The sequence below is a fragment of the Simochromis diagramma genome, unplaced genomic scaffold, assembly GCF_900408965.1.
Source record: "Simochromis diagramma unplaced genomic scaffold, fSimDia1.1 OVJJ01000302.1, whole genome shotgun sequence".
Classification (NCBI taxonomy): domain Eukaryota; kingdom Metazoa; phylum Chordata; class Actinopteri; order Cichliformes; family Cichlidae; genus Simochromis; species Simochromis diagramma.
The window spans coordinates 8,972,441-8,994,341 of NW_024386792.1; the positions used below are offsets into that span (position 1 = coordinate 8,972,441).

General features: G+C 40.5%; 2 protein-coding genes across 2 annotated transcripts in view; one reads left to right on the forward strand and one right to left on the reverse strand.

The window, feature by feature from the left end:
* The window catches only part of doc2d (double C2-like domains, delta), a 37,030-nt gene extending 24,346 nt beyond the window's left edge, over positions 1–12,684 (forward strand). The window contains exons 9-11 of the mRNA XM_040024224.1: positions 3,356–3,437; positions 3,679–3,775; positions 10,663–12,684. Of these exons, the coding sequence (XP_039880158.1) occupies positions 3,356–3,437; positions 3,679–3,775; positions 10,663–10,802 (319 nt within the window). The 3' untranslated portion in view covers positions 10,803–12,684. The remainder of the gene's footprint in view (positions 1–3,355; positions 3,438–3,678; positions 3,776–10,662) is intronic.
* An 870-nt stretch (positions 12,685–13,554) lies between these two features.
* On the reverse strand, positions 13,555–19,488 carry serping1 (serpin peptidase inhibitor, clade G (C1 inhibitor), member 1). Its single transcript, XM_040024223.1, has 11 exons — positions 19,352–19,488; positions 18,995–19,042; positions 18,764–18,875; positions 18,521–18,670; positions 18,117–18,416; positions 17,768–17,989; positions 16,552–16,695; positions 16,257–16,460; positions 16,040–16,179; positions 14,282–14,504; positions 13,555–14,031 (listed from the first exon to the last, which is right to left on the reverse strand). Exons 2-11 carry the CDS (start codon positions 19,040–19,042, stop codon positions 13,784–13,786), a joined length of 1,791 nt encoding a protein of 596 aa, XP_039880157.1. The 5' UTR covers positions 19,352–19,488; the 3' UTR covers positions 13,555–13,783.
* Between the last annotated feature and the right edge of the window lie 2,413 nt (positions 19,489–21,901).

The following is a 21,901-nucleotide window of genomic DNA, read 5'->3' on the forward strand; positions in this document are numbered from 1 at the left end:
TCTTATGGAACTGCCTGTACTATAATAGCCTCCACTATTGGCTTTTGTCACACATAAACTCTGGCTTTGTGACTTTCCAAAATAAACTGGGAGGCAGAGCATTCAGCTATCGGGCCTGTCTACTGTAGAAACAGGATGTTTCTAACTTTAGAGATATTGCACAAATGTGCATTGGAGGACATCTCCTAACTCTTAAAAAAGAAAGAAAAGGATATGAAAAATATTATTAATATATATCTTTATCTTCTTTTGACTCCTTATTTTAGAGGTCACCACAGTGGAACATCTTCCTTTATCTCTGTTTCACGCTCCTGTCACACCAACCCTTCACTCTGTGAATCTTCTCTGTGGTCTTCCCCTTTTTATACCCTTCATCCAGTACATCCACAATCCCTCCTCTGCACATGTCCAAACTATCTCAGCCTTGCCGCTCGATGTACTAATCCTGTCCATCCTGGTCACTCCCAGTAGACAAACCATAACATTTTGAGTAGTAGTGTAGCTGCATTAGATTTCTTAATAGTATGTGTACGGGGAGGCGTTCTCATTTCTTTGTCCACGCCTTACAGGGCTTTTTAAAGATGAGTCCTGCTTGTTCATGTTGCCTCACATTACAAACACAGTTTGTCTCGTGAACAGCGTTTAAAGGTTGTCAGCAGCAGCTGCGGTAGCTCGCTAACCTTATCAGTCACTGTCAGCCGGTGACGCAGAGCTAAACGGTGCACGTATACGGCACATAAACATGTCGTTACTTAGTTTGCTGTTCCCCACTGTTCTTTTTAAAGAAACTGTTAGTGGAAAAACTGAGGGGATTATCCTCCCGTATCTCTGTGGACCAGCATCCTGCGTCGTGAATTATTTTTCACATTGAATTTTCTGTGGCAATTTGGGCACAGTTCGGTTGCTCTTTTGTGGCCTTTATTTCCATTTACCCGATCTTAATTACGAACGTTGGTGTCAAATAATGTTTTGTTATTCTGAAAATCTGAGTTCTCCCACATGAGGCGTATACAAAATGTGAGTCGGCAGAGCTAAGGCTCGGATGTCCTCGAGGTTTCACTTCACTGCCTCACGTGCTGGGGGTTAAAAAGATGCTTTGCTTGGCCGACTGTCTTAATTGATTCATGATTTTCTTTAAGATTTCTTTTTTATTTCTTGTGAAGTAAACCAAACTATTATGTAAACACCAGGTAGGATGCATCTCGTGGCGATAATGAGCTTTTTAATGCTTTAAACATTTAGCGGAGCCTGTGTCTCGACTTTATACATTGTTTGAAACATTTAAGTTGATGGCTTTTACTGGAACAACACAGTAATTGGGACTTTAATAGGCACACAGTTAGTTTGTTACCCAGGGGATACTTATTTTGAATTGCTCAGAGATATTTAACTTCTCTCTAAGAAGACAGACTCTGATGCATTTGGTTTTCAGGCTAATCTGATGTACGAAACTTGACCGACTTTGAGTTATATACACTCATTTGTCACTTTGTTGGGCTCACCGAAACTGGACAACAGACTGGAAAATGTTGCCTTAAATGATGAGTCTTGACTTCTGATGTGGTATTATGATGGAACATAAAAACATCTGTACATCATGGATGTATGTTGATTCATCATGGATTCATGTTTACCCCAAACAGTCTGCTGGGTAGGCCGCACAGATTATAATGTTATTTCCTGCACTCGCGTTACAGCAGCCTAACTAAGTGAAAACAAATGACACCACAGTTTCTGGCTTTTTATTAGCTTCCGTGTAGATTATCTCAACTTATGAAAGATGAAGTACATTAACTTACTTTACCCACAATAAAGAGATTCCAGGCTTGCTTGATAAATTGTGACTATTACCATTTAACATGGGCCTGTTTCCTACATCTAGAACAGGATCAGCAGAGGAAATTAAAAAGATGTTGGATAAGCAGCACAAAGAGGAAGCACAGACCTCAGATTTAGAGTCCTGGAACTCATCAGTACAAATCTGATCCGAAGCCTTAATAGTATTTTTATTTTGTTGTGTATTTTACATTAAATTGTTTTTTTTTACCCCCCACAGTTATGTCTTTCTTTGATACCATGAGTTTGTGGAATGAAGTTACTGGAGAGCCATGAATGGTTTGGGATGTGTGGGATTTAAATGTTGTCTTTTTGTCTGCTGAACCTGTGAACAAGCTGCAGTTTACAAACGCATTCACCTTGTCATGGTGGTTGATGTGCTGCCACCTAGTGGACACAACATTTGAACTCTCCATCATAAAATCTTAAGCATCTGCTGTTTTTTTCTCTTTCTAGTTGACAAAGAAAAGGTCTGCATTGATGAAGGGAGTGCACTCAGATACTAAGCTGACAGATAAGCGTTAAAGTTTACATTAAAAGGCACTAGAATCCAACAGTAGATTCAAACTTTTTGCCACCTTGCTCTCTGTCAGTTCCCCCTCCTCCTGCTCCACCTGCATCCCCTCCATCCTTCACTCGCTCTGATTCCAGCTCTGCATGCATCAGCTGTCAGGCCAGGATTCGTCATTGACAGTGAAAGGCTGGAAGAGTGTGATATCTCACTGCCTGAACATCTTGACTTTGAATTTATGCTGATGATGAATCCCGTTGCCCTCCAGCGACCCTTCTGTTGCCTCTTCTCTGGAGCGTATACTCCTCCAACATCAGCACGATTATGATCTTGCTGTGGTCTACAATCCTCCTCTGTCTCTTTCTCGTTCTCTTTCAGCTGCTCTCTGTCCCTGCCATTGTTCAAAACACTTCTGGGTTGAAGTTATCTCATAAAGACATTTTGCAAAATTTCATTCTCCCTTTTTGTTTCTGCTATTCAGCAGACTTTACTGTCACAACGGGGCAAAGATTTTAAAAAGTTGTGGATTAACTGGTTTGATAATGAAGTTCTGGCTCTGTTTGACAGGAGTTCAAAGATCTCTGTTGCACAAACCTATTTTACATTTGAGATCACTCACTTTCTCAAACAAAGTACAATCACTGTATGTTAATCTGTGCAAAACTGGTGGTGTAAGAATATCTGTTTACCATCCGTCTCCACTCCACTAGAGACAGATGGTAAACACCTGGTAAACTGTCTCTATTTGTGCCTAACACTAATTACTGCACAGCAATGCTAAATATGCATGTGTGTGATCATTTCCATTTGTTTGTCAGTAACACTAACACTAACCTAAAAGTAGCAGAATTTCATGAAATATAGGCAAAGATTAACTAAGACATTGACCGTGGCTATTTGAGTAATAGTTTCTGACAGTCTGTTTTCCAGGGGTTATACAGCATGTTCCCTGATCCCCCAAGATCACGCTGAATTCATGTCTTTATCTGTTTTTTCTCTCTTTCTCAGCGTCTTACAGCCAGATATGGGGAAAAAGTCCAAATACAAGACTTCCGTGAAGAAAAAGACTCTCAATCCCGAATTCAATGAGGTACAGCTCCACACTTTCTCTGCAATTAACCACACCGCAGCTAACAACTTCTTTGATTTCTCTACTGAGCTCCCAATGTAAAGCATGGCAATTTAAGCATACCTTAAAGGGACTGTGTCATATCCTGCAGGTGCACCCAGCGTATCACAGAACACGCACTGAGTTAGGAATTCAGTTCCTTTCAATCACCTGTTTATGAATCATTGATGTAAATATGCTCTCATGTACCCCACCTGCACAGGAGTTTTCATATGAAGTATCCTTGGACCAGCTGGCGAAGAAGACCCTGGAGATCACTGTGTGGGACTATGACTTGGGAATGAGCAACGACTTCATAGGTAGGCTCAGAAACGCTGTAGTGTGGAGAGGAGGAGTGGAGAGGAAAGCAGCGAAGCAAAGAATGTGACCGTAGCAGACTGTTGAAATGAAAGCGGAGCAGAAAGATAAAAAAAGAAGGAGGAAAAAAACAGGCTGAGTGTGGGTAGAGAGAGGGGGAAGAAAACTAGAGAGATGAGAAGTAATTATGAGGCTTGAGGAGAACGATTGAGCGAGCAAAGAAGAGTTTGAGTGGAACAGGAAATGGAGGGGAAAACTCAAAAAGGAAGACGATTTTCTCTGGGTCCACATCCTTCATAGACTTGGCACATTAGATGGTTGCAGCTTCATCAGACTGCTAAACAGCTTTGGCATGGCCCGGTGTGTATATCACAGCAACGGAGAACATGGGAGCTTAAGGAGTGATGGAGAACTGGTAGGGAGGCACAGTGAGAATGGATTACCACCCTATGAGCTCGGAGGCCTTCAGATCAAAGCGTTTTACTTTGTCTAATGTGAGTGTGCGCGAGTGTGCGCACGTGTGTGTGTGTGTGTGTGTGTGTGTGTGTGTGTGTGTGTGTGTGTGTGTGTGGGAGAGACGGTAGGCTGGAGGGAGACACCCCCTGTTTAGATAAACCCAATGACTTATTAGCCCTGCTGGGGGAAAAGGCCATCAGACCCACACACAGCCCCAGATAACAACCATTTCCCCGACCATTATCATTACAGGTTTAGCTACAGCAGCCTGCCCATGATGTTAATTGGGTCTGAGAGAAAAATGACACAGAAACAAAAAAAAGGAGAGATGGAGAAAAACAGTTGATAAAGAGGTCGAGCAAGCATAGTTCCAGTGCAGTGGTCTTCTGTAAGCGTTACCATTAGAAAACAGGCTTACTGTCGTAGCAGAATACAGTGGCTTGCAAGAGTATTCGGCCCCCTTGAACTTTTCCACATTTTGTCACATTACAGCCACAAACATGAATACATTTTATTGGAATTCCACGTGAAAGACCAACACAAAGTGGTGCACACGTGAGAAGTGGAACGAAAATCAAACATGATTCCAAACATTTTTTTAATAAATGTGTGCGTAATTATTCAGCCCCCTGAGTCAATACTTTGTAGAACCACCTTTTGCTGCAATTACCGCTGCCAGTCTTTTAGGGTATGTCTCTACCAGCTTTGCACATCTAGAGACTGAAATCCTTTCCCATTCTTCTTTGCAGAACAGCTCCAGCTCAGTCAGATTAGATGGACAGCGTTTGTGAACAGCAGTTTTCAGATCTTGCCACAGATTCTCGATTGGATTTAGATCTGGACTTTGACTGGGCCATTCTAACACATGGATATGTTTTGTTTTAAACCATTCCATTGCTGCCCTGGCTTTATGTTTAGGGTTGTTGTCCTGCTGGAAGGTGAACCTCCGCCCCAGTCTCAAGTCTTTTGCAGACTCCAAGAGGTTTTCTTCCAAGATTGCTCTGTATTTGGCTCCATCCATCTTCCCATCAACTCTGACCAGCTTCCCTGTCCCTGCTGAAGAGAAGTCCCCCCAGAGCATGATGCTGCCACCACCATATTTGACAGTGGGGATGGTGTGTTCAGAGTGATGTGCAGTGTTAGTTTTCTGCCACACATAGCGTTTTGCATTTTGGCCAAAAAGTTCCATTTTGGTCTCATCTGACCAGAGCAGCTTCTTCCACATGTTTGCTGTGTCCCCCACATGGCTTGTGGCAAACTGCAAACGGGACTTCTTATGGTTTTCTGTTAACAATGACTTTCTTCTTGCCACTCTTCCATAAAGGCCAACTTTGTGCAGTGCACGACTAATAGTGGGATGTTCAAGGCTTGGGAAATCTTTTTGTAGCCTAAGCCTGCTTTAAATTTCACAATAACTTTATCCCTGACCTGTCTGGTGTGTTCTTTGGACTTCATGGTGTTGTTGCTCCCAATATTCTCTTAGACAACCTCTGACAACCTCCTCTATTTGTACTGACATTAGATTACACACAGGTGCACTCTATTTAGTCATTAGCACTCATCAGGCAATGTCTATGGGCAACTGACTGCACTCAGACCAAAGGGGATAATAATTACACACACCCCACTTTTCAGTTATTTATTTGTAAAAAAATGTTTGGAATCATGTATGATTTTCGTTCCACTTCTCACGTGTACACCACTTTGTATTGGTCTTTCACGTGGAATTCCAATAAAATTGATTCATGTTTGTGGCTGTAATGTGACAAAATGTGGAAAAGTTCAAGGGGGCCGAATACTTTTGCAAGCCACTGTATGTAGAGGATGTCACATCACAGAGGTGAGTAAACTCAGGCAATGAATCGAATGGATAAACTGAGGGAGCAACATGCACATGAAGAGAGTTGGGAAATTTCATCTTCACCATGAGCCAAATCTAAACCTCTGAGCTGTTTCCAATCGGTTCCCTTCAAAGTCAAGTCTCAAAGCCAAAAAAGCGGATAAAGAGTTGATGAAAAGGCCACGCGAGCACAGTCTCAAAACAGTGGGACTGTGTTCCAAGTCTGATATCTCCGATTCAGTTCAATCTTGGTTTTAGTCACGATGCCAAATGGCAAGAGACTTTATGTTTATTGCAATGTAATGATGCCACAACTGCACAGACAGAAACCCATGAATCCAGTTACTGCGCTGCCATCAAATCAAGCTCCAGTTCAAATTTTGAGGGCAGGTAAAAAGTGTCCTTTAGAAATTTTAAAGTCATCTGTGCTTCCCTTAGTGCTTTTCATTTAAAATGTGTTGTATTTGAACATGTTGCATTTAAAACTGTGGAAGTTGAGAGCTTTGAATGTATACACATGCAAAAAAAAGACTTTAATTATTGCTTGATGTTTATGAGGGATAAGATCAGGTTACCCAAATTAATAAGCTTAATATTTAACATATAAAGCTATGCGACATGCTTGCTTAAAAAGTCAAATGTAATTTAATATACAGCAAGTCTTAATGGTTTCTCTTTTAAACACTTATTTACCTTAATTTACCTTCAGCTACTCGTGTTCACCTACAGGTGTCAGTCCTGTGAGGGACTTTGTGAGACTTTGAGTGATCGAACATTAATAGGTTGGTGTTTGTAAAACTGTTGATCTGATGGCCCAAAAACACTGCTGGACACGCCTCCACCCATAAAAGGATTGGAAAATTGTGTGGAACAGAGAGATTCAGATGCAGTTCAGTGTTTCAGTAGGAACTTTGACGCCTATTGATTCTTTCAGATCTATGGCTCTGCTAAATGCTTGGTTCACCACAAGCAGTTATTCATCCGCTGGTGGGGTTTAATGAGAGGGATCTGCAGCGGAGGAGAAGTGAGGAGAGAGCAGGGGTAAAACCGTGCGAGTTTTGGCACGCACCTGCCCACCAGCCTGTGCGTCAGCCGCCACGTCTCCCCCCGGCTCCAGTTCCTCATCCTTCTTCTGTCCCCCAGTGTGTGTCAGGATGGCTAGCCATTCGTTTGTCACTAGCAGCCAGCGGGCCCGGGGAACACTCCATCGATCACTGTTGGGAGGTGGTGGGAGTGCTGCGGGGGCGTGCAGTGAAAGTGACAAAGTGTTGTGCGTGATTATCCTATCGAAACTCTGTCAACAGGTTTAGACCTGTTCTACAAGTTGCATGGTTCTGTGAGAGGAAAGCGAGGGATGATCTGTAGATCGCTCCTCTTCTCCTCCCAGCAGCAGCGTCTCAGGCGACGCTCGGTCCCGTGCTCAGAAAAGGCGTAGATCAAAAACCGAGCCTTGTTTGCTCGTGGCTGTCAGTTTCTGAGGCACTCTTATGCATGTTTTTTAGATGTCTGCGTTGTCAGAATACTGGGTTTAAAACTTTATGCTCCATTATCTGTGCAATCACAGCCAAGAGAAAGACTTTGTATCCCCAGCGTGACAGCTGTGTGCAGCTTTATCATACGTTGCGCCCCTCCGCCAGTGGCTCCATTACCTCACTTGAAGTATTTCTTGTTTCTCCACTTGTTTATTCCCAGCGCATCCAATGCTTGTAAAATCAGTCATCAAAATTTCAATTTATTGTTATTTTCCAGCTACCTTAAATTTCTCTTTCTCTCCGTCAGGGAAAATTTGACATGAAAGCCTTTTTGCTTCCTTCTGTCCTTACATGACAGTCTGGCAGCAAATAAAGATATTTACATAAATTTTAATATAATGCATTGTTGGCTGTTCCTAATTAAATATTATTAAAGATTATTTTTTAACAACAAAGTTAAAAAACAAAAAAACCCAACAACAACTGGTTTGCACGTCTTCACAGAAAACATACATTTATTAATATTGCTGCTGTTCTTAAGGTCATGTAGTTATGATTCGCCCTGAGTGTTCCTCGACTTGCTTCCTGGAAGTCTAACTGTGACCTGCAATTGCTCATCTCTATCCCACACTGGATTCCCTTCCTTCCTCACACTTTTAATTATATTTTGGGAAGGATGATCACATTTAGAAGCTGGATCTCAGAGCTACGATGATTGTGCTATGTGTGTGGTCATGCTAGTGGCCATGTTGGGGTTACTACTCAGAAGAAGGTACTTGTCACTTTTTTAAAAGTAATGCATTAATCAGTCCTTGGAGCAAAAACTAGTTGAAATACTCAGTAATTACATTACTCTTGTGTTACTCATTTAGCATAGCATGAGATGCATTTTACCTTCTATACACTGACACAGATTCCTGTCTTAATAAGGACACCCGAGACCTTTCTTTTAGTGTTTAAATATGAGTACAAAGTCAACAGCCCCAAAAGCACTTTACAGCAATCGCCACAGTGGTGTTCTGTTAGAACATAAGACAAAAGTCCTGCAAGACTGACTGATCATTGCTGTTTTTGCTCTGGCTGCTGTGCTGGGGGGCAGCATACATACACTCAGCTTTAACTTCACTAGGGACGGGGATTATTAGTGTGCTCTCCTATCAATCAGTATTGATCAGTCATTGCTTATCAACTTATCTTTTCAGTTGCACTTGAGCTACAATCAGGTGATTTCAGTTAATGTTCAGGAGTGTCAAAATAGTGTGTAGAGTGGATATGGAGATTAGCATTATTTGTATTGTACAAATGGACAAGAGCACAACGATAAAGTCCAAACTGCATCCTGTAGACAGCATGCTAACGCTAAGCTAGCCAAGAACCCAGAGTGGTGATAAAGCTGAGTGAATGCTGACTCCAGCCAAGCAGCCAGACCCTAAATTCAACAGGTAACAAACTGATGATCGGTCAGGCTGCAGCTTTCCTTTCCACCTGTTCATGTTTCTACAGTAGAATCACTTGAAAGTCTCTGTGCTGGTTCTCATCTTTGCTTTGTGCTGTTAACTTTGTGTTCATACCTAAACACTAAGAGAAAGATCACATGTGTGTCCTTGTTAGGTTTGGCATTTGTGTTGGTGTGTAGCCTCAGTTTATATTGTTAAATGGTAATTATGAGACAGTGTGTTTCAGGTCATTTTACAGAGAAATTTGCATAAATGTAACATTTATGACATGCTGCTTAGCGATGGTGGTCACTCTCAAAGCAGAGCCAGCGAGAACTCAATAGGAGAATCAGTAATGGAATCGGCAGCACTGAATTCTTATCAGTTCCCATCCCTACACTTCACTCTGTGTTCTTGGCTAGCTTTGTGTTAGCATGCTGTCTGTACAGAGAGCATTGGCTCTCTTATCACAAGCAATGGGTAGCTGCTTCTGTCCTGGATGCAATCTGCACTTTACGATCAGGCTATTGTTCTTATCATGCAATAAAAAATAAAAATAAAAGCAACATCCATATGCCACCTCTCAAAGGCTGCAGTCCACTCCCTGCCCAACTGAAATCAGCTGATTAGGGAAATGTTTAGGAAGAAAAAGGCGCATTTGATGATCATTAATCACTAACATCTGTAACAGTATTACAGTAGGTGTAATTAATGAATTCATCACAGTACACGTTACTTCGAAGAAAACTGTAATGTGATTACCCAGCACTGGTAGGTGGATGGTGGCACGAGGGCGAGCTCCATAACTTAAGCTGTGTGCAGTTATGGTTCTTCTTTTGATGCCTCGGGACACAAATTGTGGTCCAGTTGGACTCCTTTGGAGCAAATTCACAATGCAAAACCCTGAAAAAGTTGATAAAGCTGTGAGCATATGCTCCTGCTTGTGCTCCTAACTAATGCCCCTTCTTCAAGCTTGGAGTCTGCAGGCTTCCCCAATAATGACCGCTAAAACTGGACGATTAACTCTCGTTATGTTTGGAACTTCTGGGGAGCAGTCCAAGCATAGCAGATGTGCCTTAATGCTCACAGTGCTTCACAAGGAGAAGATCTAGGAGCAGACAGGGGTAAAATTTAAAGCAGAAATGCTTTGTTTTTTTGTTTTTTGTTGGTAGATTCGATCAATCTTTAAACACGCCTTGTACTAATGTACCAATTTTGAGGTACTGAACTTGATTATATTCCACTCTACACTGCCACTCCAATTCACGAGAAATGTGTTACTTAAACTGTAAAGATAATGTTTTGTAAGGTCCCAGGATAATGTACAGTGCATTGGTAAGGATGATCCAGTATTTCCCAGATTTTTGGGGGCTCTTTAGAAAGATCTGGACCATTCTTTGGTCCCTGCAAACATTTCACATAAGTGAGTGTTGTGATTGTTTTCCCTCTGATAGCTATGCTAAAAGGATCAGGAATTTCAGATTCATAAAGAGTATTTAAAAAAAAAAAGAAAAGCAAACTCAAATTTTTCTTTCTTTAGTTTGTTAGTTATTTTGTTTCCTTATTAGTCATCTTCACCTCCTCCCAGTTTCTGTCTCCTTTTATCGTCCTCACCAGCAAACAAGGTTTCCTTCGCCTCTTGACTCCTCTCTGTTTCCTCTGCTTCTCCCTCTTTGTGTTTGCAGGAGGAGTGGAGCTGGGCATCAATGCAAGCGGAGAGAGACTCAGACACTGGTTCGAGTGTCTCAAAAACAAAGGGAAGAAAGTCGAGTACTGGCATACGCTCACGCAGCAAGGAGCCCCAAGCAGTGACAAACCGGACTAGATTATACAAGACATTCATGATACAAACGCATAAATGCACACACACGCAAATGCACTATACCACACACACACACACACATATTTATGTCTCACTGAACGATGGCCGATAACAGAGTGTGAGTAAGGAAGAAATAAGAACAAAGGATAAAACATGCAATAACAATACTGATTCAAATCTGTCTCATATTGCCAATAAATACGGCGCAGAGTATTAGTATATGATATTCATACTAATATTAGTGATGGTAATAAGGTGTAATCTGAATACTTTTCTTTTCCAAGGTAAACCAAATTGTGACAATGTCCTCATTAAAGTGTTGACGTAACAAAACAAAGCTCACTAAATTGTGCTTTAGACCGTACCGTATTGTAGAAGTTGCTCATGTCCATTCAAATTTTATGCATAATGACCAGATTTGAGACTAATGCACTCAAAATTCATTCAGTGAAAGTACCTGACAGTATGTGCACCCTTTGTGACTCATTATGTGGTACGTAGATGCAGGAGCGGGGGGAGGGATGTTACGAAAGGATGATTGTCGTGAGAAGTCTCTTATCTTCGTGGATGTCTATCTAATGCAAAACAACACACCGTATTATAAAGCACAAAAAGATCCGTTCGGTGGATTTCTACCTTTACCTTTTCATTGTTTTTATGTATTTTCATTGTCTTCTGGTGACAGTGGTGTTTTATCCACCTTCACATGAGACGATAATGTGTCAAAATGTGCGCGTGCGTGAAGGCTGTGAGACTATGAGTGCCTGCTTTTTCTGCCTGTGCAGCGTCTGTTAATCTGTATTCACGTCATGCCCCATTCAAAACGTCTCCATCCGAATTCAGAAGCGCAGAGGTGCGAAGGAATGTTTTTTAAAAAAGGACAAAAGAGAGAAATCCTCTGTTACCACCGCAGGCCTCAGTGGTGCGAGTGCGCCCGGCCACTTGTTCCAGGCCTTTGCTATCTCTGTCTCCCACTGCCAGAAAGCCAAAAGAGCAACTTTAAGAAAGGCAAATACTGTGGTGCGTAACCTTTGACTGCTCCTGTCTGATGAAAGCCCAAAGCTGTGTCCACAGCAGGCAAAACGATGTCTTTCAGAGTATCCTGCACTGTGTTGCAGCATTTCTGAAACAAATTTCATCTGGATTCAAGACAGTTTACCTCAGTGACTGTAATTTTTGCTCCAACAGAAACACCAGTTATGCAACATCTTCTTTCGTCAGTGCGGTGTCACATATTTTGAATTTAAAGATACAGGAATTTGATTAGTTCGATTATCTGATTTTTATAAACAGCTCGAAAAGGTTCCCTAACCCACATCTGCACGACCTCAGACATTCGATATTGGTAGAAGACATCTGGCTGAAGGTGAGATCAGCCATCAGACGGAGTCAGTGTTTCGTCTGATTGTCCCGTTATTTTTGACCTGTTAAATATCGGGTCTCTTCTAAATCATCTACACGTCTATTAAACACAAGAATTCCTGTTCAGATAAAACTTTGCTTTTGGTACAAGAGCCTTCCTATAATTTAACCTCTCGGTGTAAAGGGGGATTACATCCTTCAGGGTCAGTGGAAACACACAGATCCAACAACAATAAGATCCCATTTTCATCGAGCTGCATGCATGCCGTGGATCTTTGTGCACATTTCAGCATTTTCATATATATAAAACTTATCTACATGCCTGCCAGGATATCAGATGTCGTCCCCTGGTTCATCTGTCACAGCAGCTCTGGCCATACACTTGTTCAGAGAAGCACATGCACGGTGGGTCAGTGGCCTCGGGGAGTTTTCTAACTGTTGAATCGATCTGGCTGCTCATATTCTTGGTGTCCTTCGATAACCTTGTGAATGTCTGATTGCTGACAGCAAAAAAAAAAAAAAAGAGAGAGAGAGAGAGTAGATCCTCCAAAGTTGGATTAGGATAAGAATAAAGGGCTTGGACACTAATAAAAAACACTTTTAGGCTAAAGCATATTTTCATTCAGAGCTTAAATAATGTCAGTAAGATTTGGGAAAGGGTGGTAGGTTTATTCTGCACTCTGTCTATGCACATTGAGACTCCCAGCACGTCAGCAGTGAGATAATCAAACCAAAACAACATTATCGTATTATCCAGGCATTAAGGATACATTTCTGGTTGGCAGTGATCAAATAGAGTTCACATTTCTGGCTGGGTGGTTATTTGTTTCCGTCTCTGGATCTGTTCGTTTTGTTTACAGTCACTGAATTTTCTGACTCTTTGTCTATTGACCCTGCTTTGCTTATGTAATCATTTCAATCTGCAGTACAGCTGCATGTTTAGCAATCCCCATCAGCTTGTATAATAGAGTGCAACCTTAGCTGATCGTTCTGAATGCCGACGTGCCATGTATTCAGACTCTTCGCCATCTGTGTATTTGTTTGTTTGTGAATACGACGATTCAGGGTATCTTTTTTGCTCAGTTCGCTTCGCTTTTCCGAGCAAGCTCTCGCTTTAACGAACAAAAAACCTTTACTGTCGCCGATTTTGACACTCGTCTTCCTTGAATTATTATCAGTGGTGATGATGCGGGAGGGCTGAGGAGGGAATGAGATGGGAAAATCACTGTTGCAGTCCCTGTGTATTCACTGTCCATGTCAATCACACAGTATGGCTGCCATCCTGTGGTGGGTTTGTGTAAGTACTTCTCAAAATAAATCAGAGCTGTATCAGTGGGCGTCTGTCCTCCTTTGAACATGTGATTCTTCAAGAACATAAGATAAGCACCATGTGTGTTGTGTAGATATGTGTTTATTTATCATCATCTCGGAAGATAATCCAAATCCACAAGTCACTGCTCACTTTAGTAACTAGACTATTTAAAGCAATATTGATTCTTAACAACTGAATTTTCAGAAAAATTCTTCAAATTACTTCAAACACAGCAGCAAAGCAGCCTTTGTTAAACATTGCCTGTCGTTTCCTGCACATTTTACCCCCCATCCCTTGTTATGTTCTCCTCTCACGGCTCGGTCAACCTGCCAATAAAGAGCGGCACATTGGTGTGGTCGCTCCACAGCAGCATGATGAAAGGCCGCAGGGCTGAGAAGGAAGGGAAGGAGCGGGAGAACGACAAGGTGGTGACAGCGCCGGCCTCCACTCCTTGTTCGGTCAGTGCGAGGAAGGCTCTGTGTTTGGCGTCGTCCAGGAACAGTTTCTCCTGAGGGTAGAGGCCACACAGGTCGGCACCCTCGTAAAGCATTGACAGTCCTGGAAAGGGAGTGAAAAGTACAGAAAAGGTAGTAGTGAGGGTGAAAGCAGGTAAGAGAGCCAAGCATGTGGTGGAGATGCTTTGAGATCAAAAAGCAAATGTAGAGGCATATTTCATAAATGGGAACCTAATGTTTACTGCTAGCTAAACTGCACAGGATGAAGGCATGGGTGGTGTTTATTTTTGGTAATACAAAAAAAGGTCAGATGTTGGGTTGGAAAGAGAGGAGAGCACAGAAGATGAACCAACCTAGTTTCTTGATAAGCGTGTTCATTTCCGGCTGGAAATTCAGTTTGATTTTGGGCAGAGTGACCTCAATATGCTGAGGAGATGCTGTTTTCATGTTTTGTATCATTTGAACCACAGTCCTGTCGGTCATCTTCTGCTCGATCTCCTGCAGCTTTGCCTCTGTGTTGGTGGAAGGCAGCAGGATGTAAAGACTGCTGTCTCCTGTGAGGGCAAACCTCGCCACCTGTTGGCCAAAAAAGATAAAAAAAATACTCGAAGTGTTAATAAGTGACAAAAGAATTCATTATGAGACCATCTGTTTTTACCACTGGCATTTAAAATAAACCTGAGATGTAAAAAAATGTATCTCATCATCGTAATACACATGATAGTATCAGTGCCTGTAACTGTTTGGCTGGCATTAACTTTGTTTAAATCATCTGGTTGTCCATGAGATGGAAATATTCTCTGTGTATTGTTTTGTAAGGAGTGAAAAAATAAAATGCACCAGTGGTGCAGTAAATTTAGTAACTGTTGACTCTCTAACTCATCTGAGCAAAACCACGGTGCACTGAGGCCACCGACATGTTTACCAACTTAAAGATATCTACTGTTGTGCAAAAGTCTTGAGCCATCGCTCATTTTCCTTGGAAAATGTTTAGCAATTTAATGAAAATACGATATATATGACAAAAACTGAGTTTGTACAATTCTAACGTGCCTGAAAGTCAAAATCTGCTTTTATTCTTCAACACAGCCTGAACTCTCTGAGGAAACATAGATAGTTTTTGTTTTTTGGTCTTCCACTTGTCCATTTTCCTCTTTTTTTTTAAGGGCACACTCCACAGCATGCTGAAATACACCAACCCTTTAGATAAAAGCTTTTTTAGAATCACCTTGTTGGTGCAAAAATACTATTTAATGCTCTTAAAACTGTGTTTTCTTTGTTATTTTTCATAGAGTCAACAAAAAAAGTATACAAATTGTGTTTGTGCCTGAAGATAGAATCTAAAATTGGTTCTTTACTTGTTTGTTCATTTCAATGGTCAGTGTTAAATGGCTTGAGGAACAAAAAAACTTTTCCCATTTTTGTAGTAATAGCATTCTTATGAAAATGGTCAGTTACACAGGCCTGGACTGAAAATGAGTGAAAGAAAAAGCAACCGATGTCCAAAGAAAAACTATAAAGGGACCTTCAGAAAGCCTGGAGAGCTGCAGACCACTTTAAAAAATGATACCGTCTGGTTCCTTGGAAGTAAAATATAAGGAAAGGAGAGGTGGCTCAAGACTTTTGCACAGGACTGCAGGTCACCGGAATTATGGACTATCAGATGCTGGATTCTGGTTACGACTCTGATACCTGTCATAGCTCAAGAGACAAGACTAGAGACAAGAAACTGACCCTTTGGGGAACAGGAAATTGAATGCTATAGATCTGAAGTATTTTAGCATATTTACTTATACAGGAATAAACTGTATAGTGATTGTGATATAAAATTTAAATAACCGTATAATGACAGATGAAATTTGAATTTATATTTTTCTATGATGCTAACATTACCTAAGCTACTGTTCAAACTGTATGTTTTGTGAGTTAGTAGAGCAGTTTAGGTGTGCATTAAAGATGAAAAGCTCAACATTAAAGAAACATAACACGCATGTTTCCTGTAGGAATCGATGAAGACAGGATGTCACTTCTGTTGCCTGTGGCAGAAAGGTCTGTGTAGGATTTAGACACGTGTTGCTGTGAAAAGTGTCAGTGGTTGGTTTGTTCTTTACCTGTGCCTTTAGGTGAGGATCATACATCATAGTTGCCATGTACTTGTCATGATAGAGAAGAGGCACCGTTACCACATCACCATTAAATTTTGTGAAATATCCTTTTTTATTGTTTGGGTTAAACTTGACCTTCCACTGACCTAAAACACACGTAAACACAGTTTATCAGTTTCCACGTTTTTGAAATGTGCATAAGGTGTGCGCACAGTTTACTGACCGCTGAAGGAGACGGCGTTGAGCAGGATCAGCTGTGAACTTGGTGGGACAAAGTCAAGCAACTTTGTGATTTTATTTTGGGTCTTTTCTGCCACCCAGCTGTTGATCATCTGTGTGTTTTCCTCAGTGGTATTCAGCAGCTTTGTGGGCTCCGCATCATAAAACTGGATCGACTGGTCGGTAAAGGACTCACTCAGATTCATGTCTAAGGAGGAGAGCCGAAATAGAAATCATTTTATCTCTTACGATCTGTGATTTTCTGCTCTGTGATATACTTCACACTGTGATAGCAATACGTGAATTATAGTAGATCTGAGAGGCCATCAGCAGGGAGCCGGCCAGCTTCTCTCTCAGCTTCTTCATCTGGGAGTGAACGCAGTGGAAGTCGTGAGGCACGCAGATAGCGCTCTCAATGGCCTTACGGGTATCGTTCCTTGCACCTGAAGGTACAATTAGACAATAACAATAAGTTTAGTACATTATAGGAAGCTGCAAGCCATGTTTGATTTAAAAAATACAGTTGAATCCATAGATTTTTGAGACACTGGTGTATTGTAGTCTTTTTAGCTCTGTACCAAAACATTTTTAAGTCACAGTTATTTGAAACATGGAAACATTTACTCCAGGGGCTCCTTTAGTTTAAGGAGAAAAATATGGCATGACCTTTACACAGCCCTCTAAATGTCTTAAATGTAATGGGAAAATGTACTGTGCTGTGGACAGCTGTGAGCTTTTTTTTTGTTGTTGTTGTTGTTTCTTAATAAATTCAGCAGGTGAAAGATCTGAAGATTATTTCAGGTGCAACATTTACATTTGGAAGCTTTTTTTTTAAACTCATAACATCTGGTCAAAAGACATAATAGAAGAAAAACGGGCCATCCTTAGGCTTTATATATAAAACACTCTCCAACACAGAGGGAGAGAGCGGGAATATTAGGAGTGGTCAAATAAACAGTTTCACTAGTTACACTGATGAGCTCAGAAACATTGTAAGTCCAGGACATTCACAGAAGATTGCAGTGCTGTATGATCACAGCATCATTTCTATTTTTGAGTTACACTTCAAAACATCCATTCAGTTCATTTCCAATCATTGATCATCTTCCACTTGTTTTCTTCAGCTGTCATAAGGCTAAAAGCTGGGCACATCCTGGAAAGGTCTATCACAGAGCTAACCACATAAGACGTTAACCAATAATACCTAACGAAAGCCAGACCAGTTCAGAAACAGAATTTTTTTTGGAAGAGGAACTTAATATCAACCTGTAACCTGTTATTTCTTTAGCTTTGTTCATTACTGTATTAATTCACCCTCTAAAATTCTGCCGAACTGAAACATAAAAAGGTATCTTAACTTTTTACCTGCAGGTTTATCTGGTTGGTTTATCTCAAATTTAACATGGTGATGCATGAAACTGGAAAACTTTTATAGGATTCACTGGAGAACATGATGAATGCTAAACATTTGCAACGTGATTACATTAAAATAGCGACTCGCCTCTCTTTTCGTACCTAACAACAAATGGGAGAGCACCCCACCGATGCTGACAGGAGAGAAGAGCATGTTGCCAGAAGGATATATTTCTCTGAGATAATAATACAGCTTCATTGAAAACTCTGTCATGGACTCCTTCAGTATGGGTTCTGCTGTGCGGCTGTTCTCCTCCGGGCAGGGCTCCCATGGTGAGGTGGAGCCTTGGCATGTGTGAGGAAGAGCTGTAGGAGGAGCTAAAACTGAAACAAATCATAAATAAAAATGTTTTATGCAACTAATCGATCCTTTTTTCCCCATTACTGACTCAACGTGCAGTGGAAATTATTAAATCTATTAAATCTCTATTATATTTGACAAGCCCCCTACCTTCCACAGTAAGGTTTATAGAGCTCAGCTTTTTTCCATCATCCAGTTCACATTCATAAATACCAGCATCCTCCATGCCAGCGTTTATGACCATGATGCTCTGATCGTGGTCTAGTGGAAAAATCAGCTCTATTTTTTTATTATCATCTGCGGAGTCATCTTCAAGATTCAACTTTATTCTTCCGTTTGCACTTTCTTTGAACCACAGTGCATTGGCGCTGACTTCTCTGGAACTTGGGATATTGCAAGGGAGTTTAACATCTGACTTTGTAAATACTTTCATTTGATAGTCAGTGAATTCTGCAAAAAGAAACAAAAAGCAGACAAACAGCAAACACTTTATTGTTCGTTGCTCCACTAACTGTAAAATTAAAAGTGGTCGTATGATGACGAAAGAGTCTCACCATCAACTATGACGTCAAACCTTCGTACTATTTCCATATCGCTCCCCTTTAACAGACACTCGTACGTGCCCTCTTTGGTTTTAGTGACAGAGCGAAAGCGGAGGGAAAAGTCTGAAGCGACGGGCTGATAGTTTTGAAGCAGGATGGCACCTGTAGTTTAAAAAAGACCAAGTGTTATATACATATATGTACATAAAAGCAGCAAATATTTGCATCACACTGAAAACAGAAGCCGTTTAAAACCATTGAATTTCCATGTGATTTCTTCCACTCCGATGAAGTGATTATTTGCTGGGAGACAGGGAAGCTCCAGCGTAGAGTCAGGTATCACCCTGATTTGTGTGCATGATGACAGCTGACCAGGAGGAAAGAAAGACATCAAATGAAACCTTTACAAATTTAAGAGACAAAACACCTGCCATTTAAGTTTCTGTGGATTGGTAAAGATATTGTCCTGCACTACTTCAGATTTACCTCAAAAATGAGCTGCAGGAGGAAGCAAAGTGTGGCCTTTTGTCCCATCTGCAAACGAGAGAGGATTTCAAAATTAATGTGGCACCAAGCCGGAGGAGAGATCAATATGTGGCGCAGTCTGTGAAGTAGTGATATCAGTCTGCATTCAAAGTTTCTTAAACTGTTGTAATTACAAGGATTTCACTGCCTCATTAGATTTCCAAAAATCAAAAGACACATATGCACATTTTCCTGTTCATGTCAGATATGTTTACATATTTTAGGAAGTAGCTGAACATATTCGAGTTGGGTTAGTCGTACACACACACACACACACACACACACACACACACACACACATGCAAATACATAACTTACAGCTCTTGAATTTCTGTGTGTCCAGATTCGGTCCTGATACGAGTATTTGTCAGTAAGGTTTCTCTGACATTGAACCAGTGTCCACTGCAACCAGCAGCTCTTACTATCTGCTCGCCTGAACTGCAACCAACAATGACTAATCTGTGATTGTTGGTTTAGAGATGTTTGTTTGCATAATGCAAGTCTTCTGACTTGTTGGAAATCACATGATTTCACATGTTGGCAACAGGTACTAAGTGAAAATATTCAAATTTCAGTGTTTATTTCACCTTCAAAGATAATTTCAAATAAATTCCATTACTTCTAGTATCAGTGCTTTAGTGCAGAATTTGCAAAACACATCATCTCAGCTAAGAAAAATGAAACATGGGTATTATGGGGGAAGACAGACAGTTTCACTCCCTTTTATGTTAGTTTGCTGAAGGTTGTGGTGGGTAAAGAAACAAGGACATAAAAAAGTAAAAACCCAGCTTGTCCTAACTGGCAGGCGACATCTTTACTTTACTTACTATTTGTGTAGAAACATCTTACAACAAAACGACTTTAAAGTTTTTTTCGGTTGCTTCCTAATTCTCAAAGGGGTGAGACGGTGGGCAGCTCTGCATGTTTGATTTGGCAGATTGTTTTTTACATGTCCTTCTAAACACAACCGCAGAAAGATTTGTGGATCCTCTCAGGTGCAAAGCACCACAACATGGAGCCACAAAAACCTCATATAATATCAGTGGAAAAACAAAAACAACAACAACAACTGCTATTTCATTAATATAGATGGTATAGGTGGTGTACCTAATCTGAAGCATAGTTTACTCAACGGTTCTCTACATTACTTTTATTTCCTAATCAAATTTTTTGTATTATTATTTATTGGATTTTCTCGTGCTTAGTTTTGAATGAATGAACAAGTGTTTGTTTGTTTGTTGTTGTTTTTTGCTGAGATATAATTTTTAATTTATTTGGGATTGGGATGTTACCCAACACATAAAATATGAAAATCATTTTAAAACAAATAAACAAACATACAAAAAACCCAACAAAACTGCCAATAAAATCGGTTACAGTTAAGTGTTACCATTTTTGGAAACTGGCTCTCTTGCATCTTTTACAGTCATGTAACAAAGAAAGCTTTCACAGTACTCTATGCAATCCTGCACAAAGTACTGTGAAAAAAATCGTACACCCCATGATTCAGATTAGCTTGTAGAACCACAATTTCTGTATAACTATCAGTTTCTCACATTGTTGTGGAGGAGTTTTGACCCACTCTTCTTTACAAAGTCCCTTTGGTTCATTGAGGTTTACAGGCACTCGTATATTTACAGTGCTTTTAAGGCCTCACCACAGCATTTCAAGAAGAATAAGATTTCTTGTCTTTTTCAGCATTTCTGTTGTAGACTTGCTTGTTGCATAACCCAGTTTGGACTTTAGGTGCCAAAGAGACTGCCTCACATTTGACTCTGGTGTACAGAGGAGTTAAATGGCCAACTCAGTGGCTTCAAAGTGTCCATGCCCAAACCCAAATCATCACCTCACCACGACTGTGCTTTACAGCTGGTATGAGGTACTTGTGCTGCTATGCTGTGTTTGGGTTTCAACAAATGTGTCTCTGTGCATTATGGCCAAACATCTCTGCTTTGGTTTAATCTGTGCAAAGGATATTGTCGCGTGCGTTTTGTTGTTTGTTCAGATGCTACCATGTTATTTTTAGAGAAAAGAGGCTTTCTCCTGGAAAACCTTTGTTGTTGAGTCTTTGTCTTATTGTATTTTTATGAACTAAGACGTGCAGTATTTTGCAGTTTCTCTGAGCATCACACAGTTTGGCCTTAGGTGATTTGCTGAGATGACTAATACTTGAGGGAATATGGCATTGCATTAACACACACCTGAATGCGTTGGACAGCATCAAGTCCTGTGAAATATTAATTTTTCACTGTAGTGTGTCGACTATCTCAACTGGTTTTCCTCTTCATCAGCATACCCATAACTGGAGACATTTCAAAGCAAGTTATATAAAAATAAATACTTCCTTAGAGCCTTTAAAAAAAAATCATTCTAGTTATGGGAGAAGAGGCAGCTTTACCAAATTTATTATGCATGTAATACAAAGATCCAGTAAATCTATATGTGTCTTTATATCCAAATGGAGAATACATTAATTTAGCTGATTTGTTGTTATCAGTTCTTAAGTGCACTGCTAATGAATATTGAATATGTTAAAACAAAATACACTAAAACTCCAGTAAATGAAAAGCTGAAATTCTGTTTGATTAAAAGCAAAAGATAAAAACGCACAAAATAGATTCCAGCTCTTTAATTGACATTATTTAGCCTTGGTAATATATTACTGGCTTGTGGGTTTGGACAGGATGCCTTTCCTCCATTAGATGACCACAGTCCATGAACACGAATATGCAAACATACACTTTTGTTGATATTCTGACAACAACCCAGGTCAAGATGTTTTTGAATTGATTCGTGCTTTTAATAAAATAAATCTTTTTTTTATATTTACTGTGTTTTTACACTTGATCAAAATTATGAAAGAAGACT

What these genes read in the sequence shown, in the direction of transcription:
- serping1 (XM_040024223.1), bottom strand. Translation starts at nt 19,042, where the DNA reads ATGGGACAAAAGGCCACACTTTGCTTCCTCCTGCAGCTCATTTTTGAG. An exon ending in GCTCTCCCATTTGTTGTTAG is followed by an intron (nt 16,696 to 17,767) that starts GTACGAAAAGAG and finishes TTGTACCTTCAG; the next exon opens with GTGCAAGGAACGATACCCGT. An exon ending in CACGCTTATCAAGAAACTAG is followed by an intron (nt 14,032 to 14,281) that starts GTTGGTTCATCT and finishes CTCCCTTTCCAG; the next exon opens with GACTGTCAATGCTTTACGAG.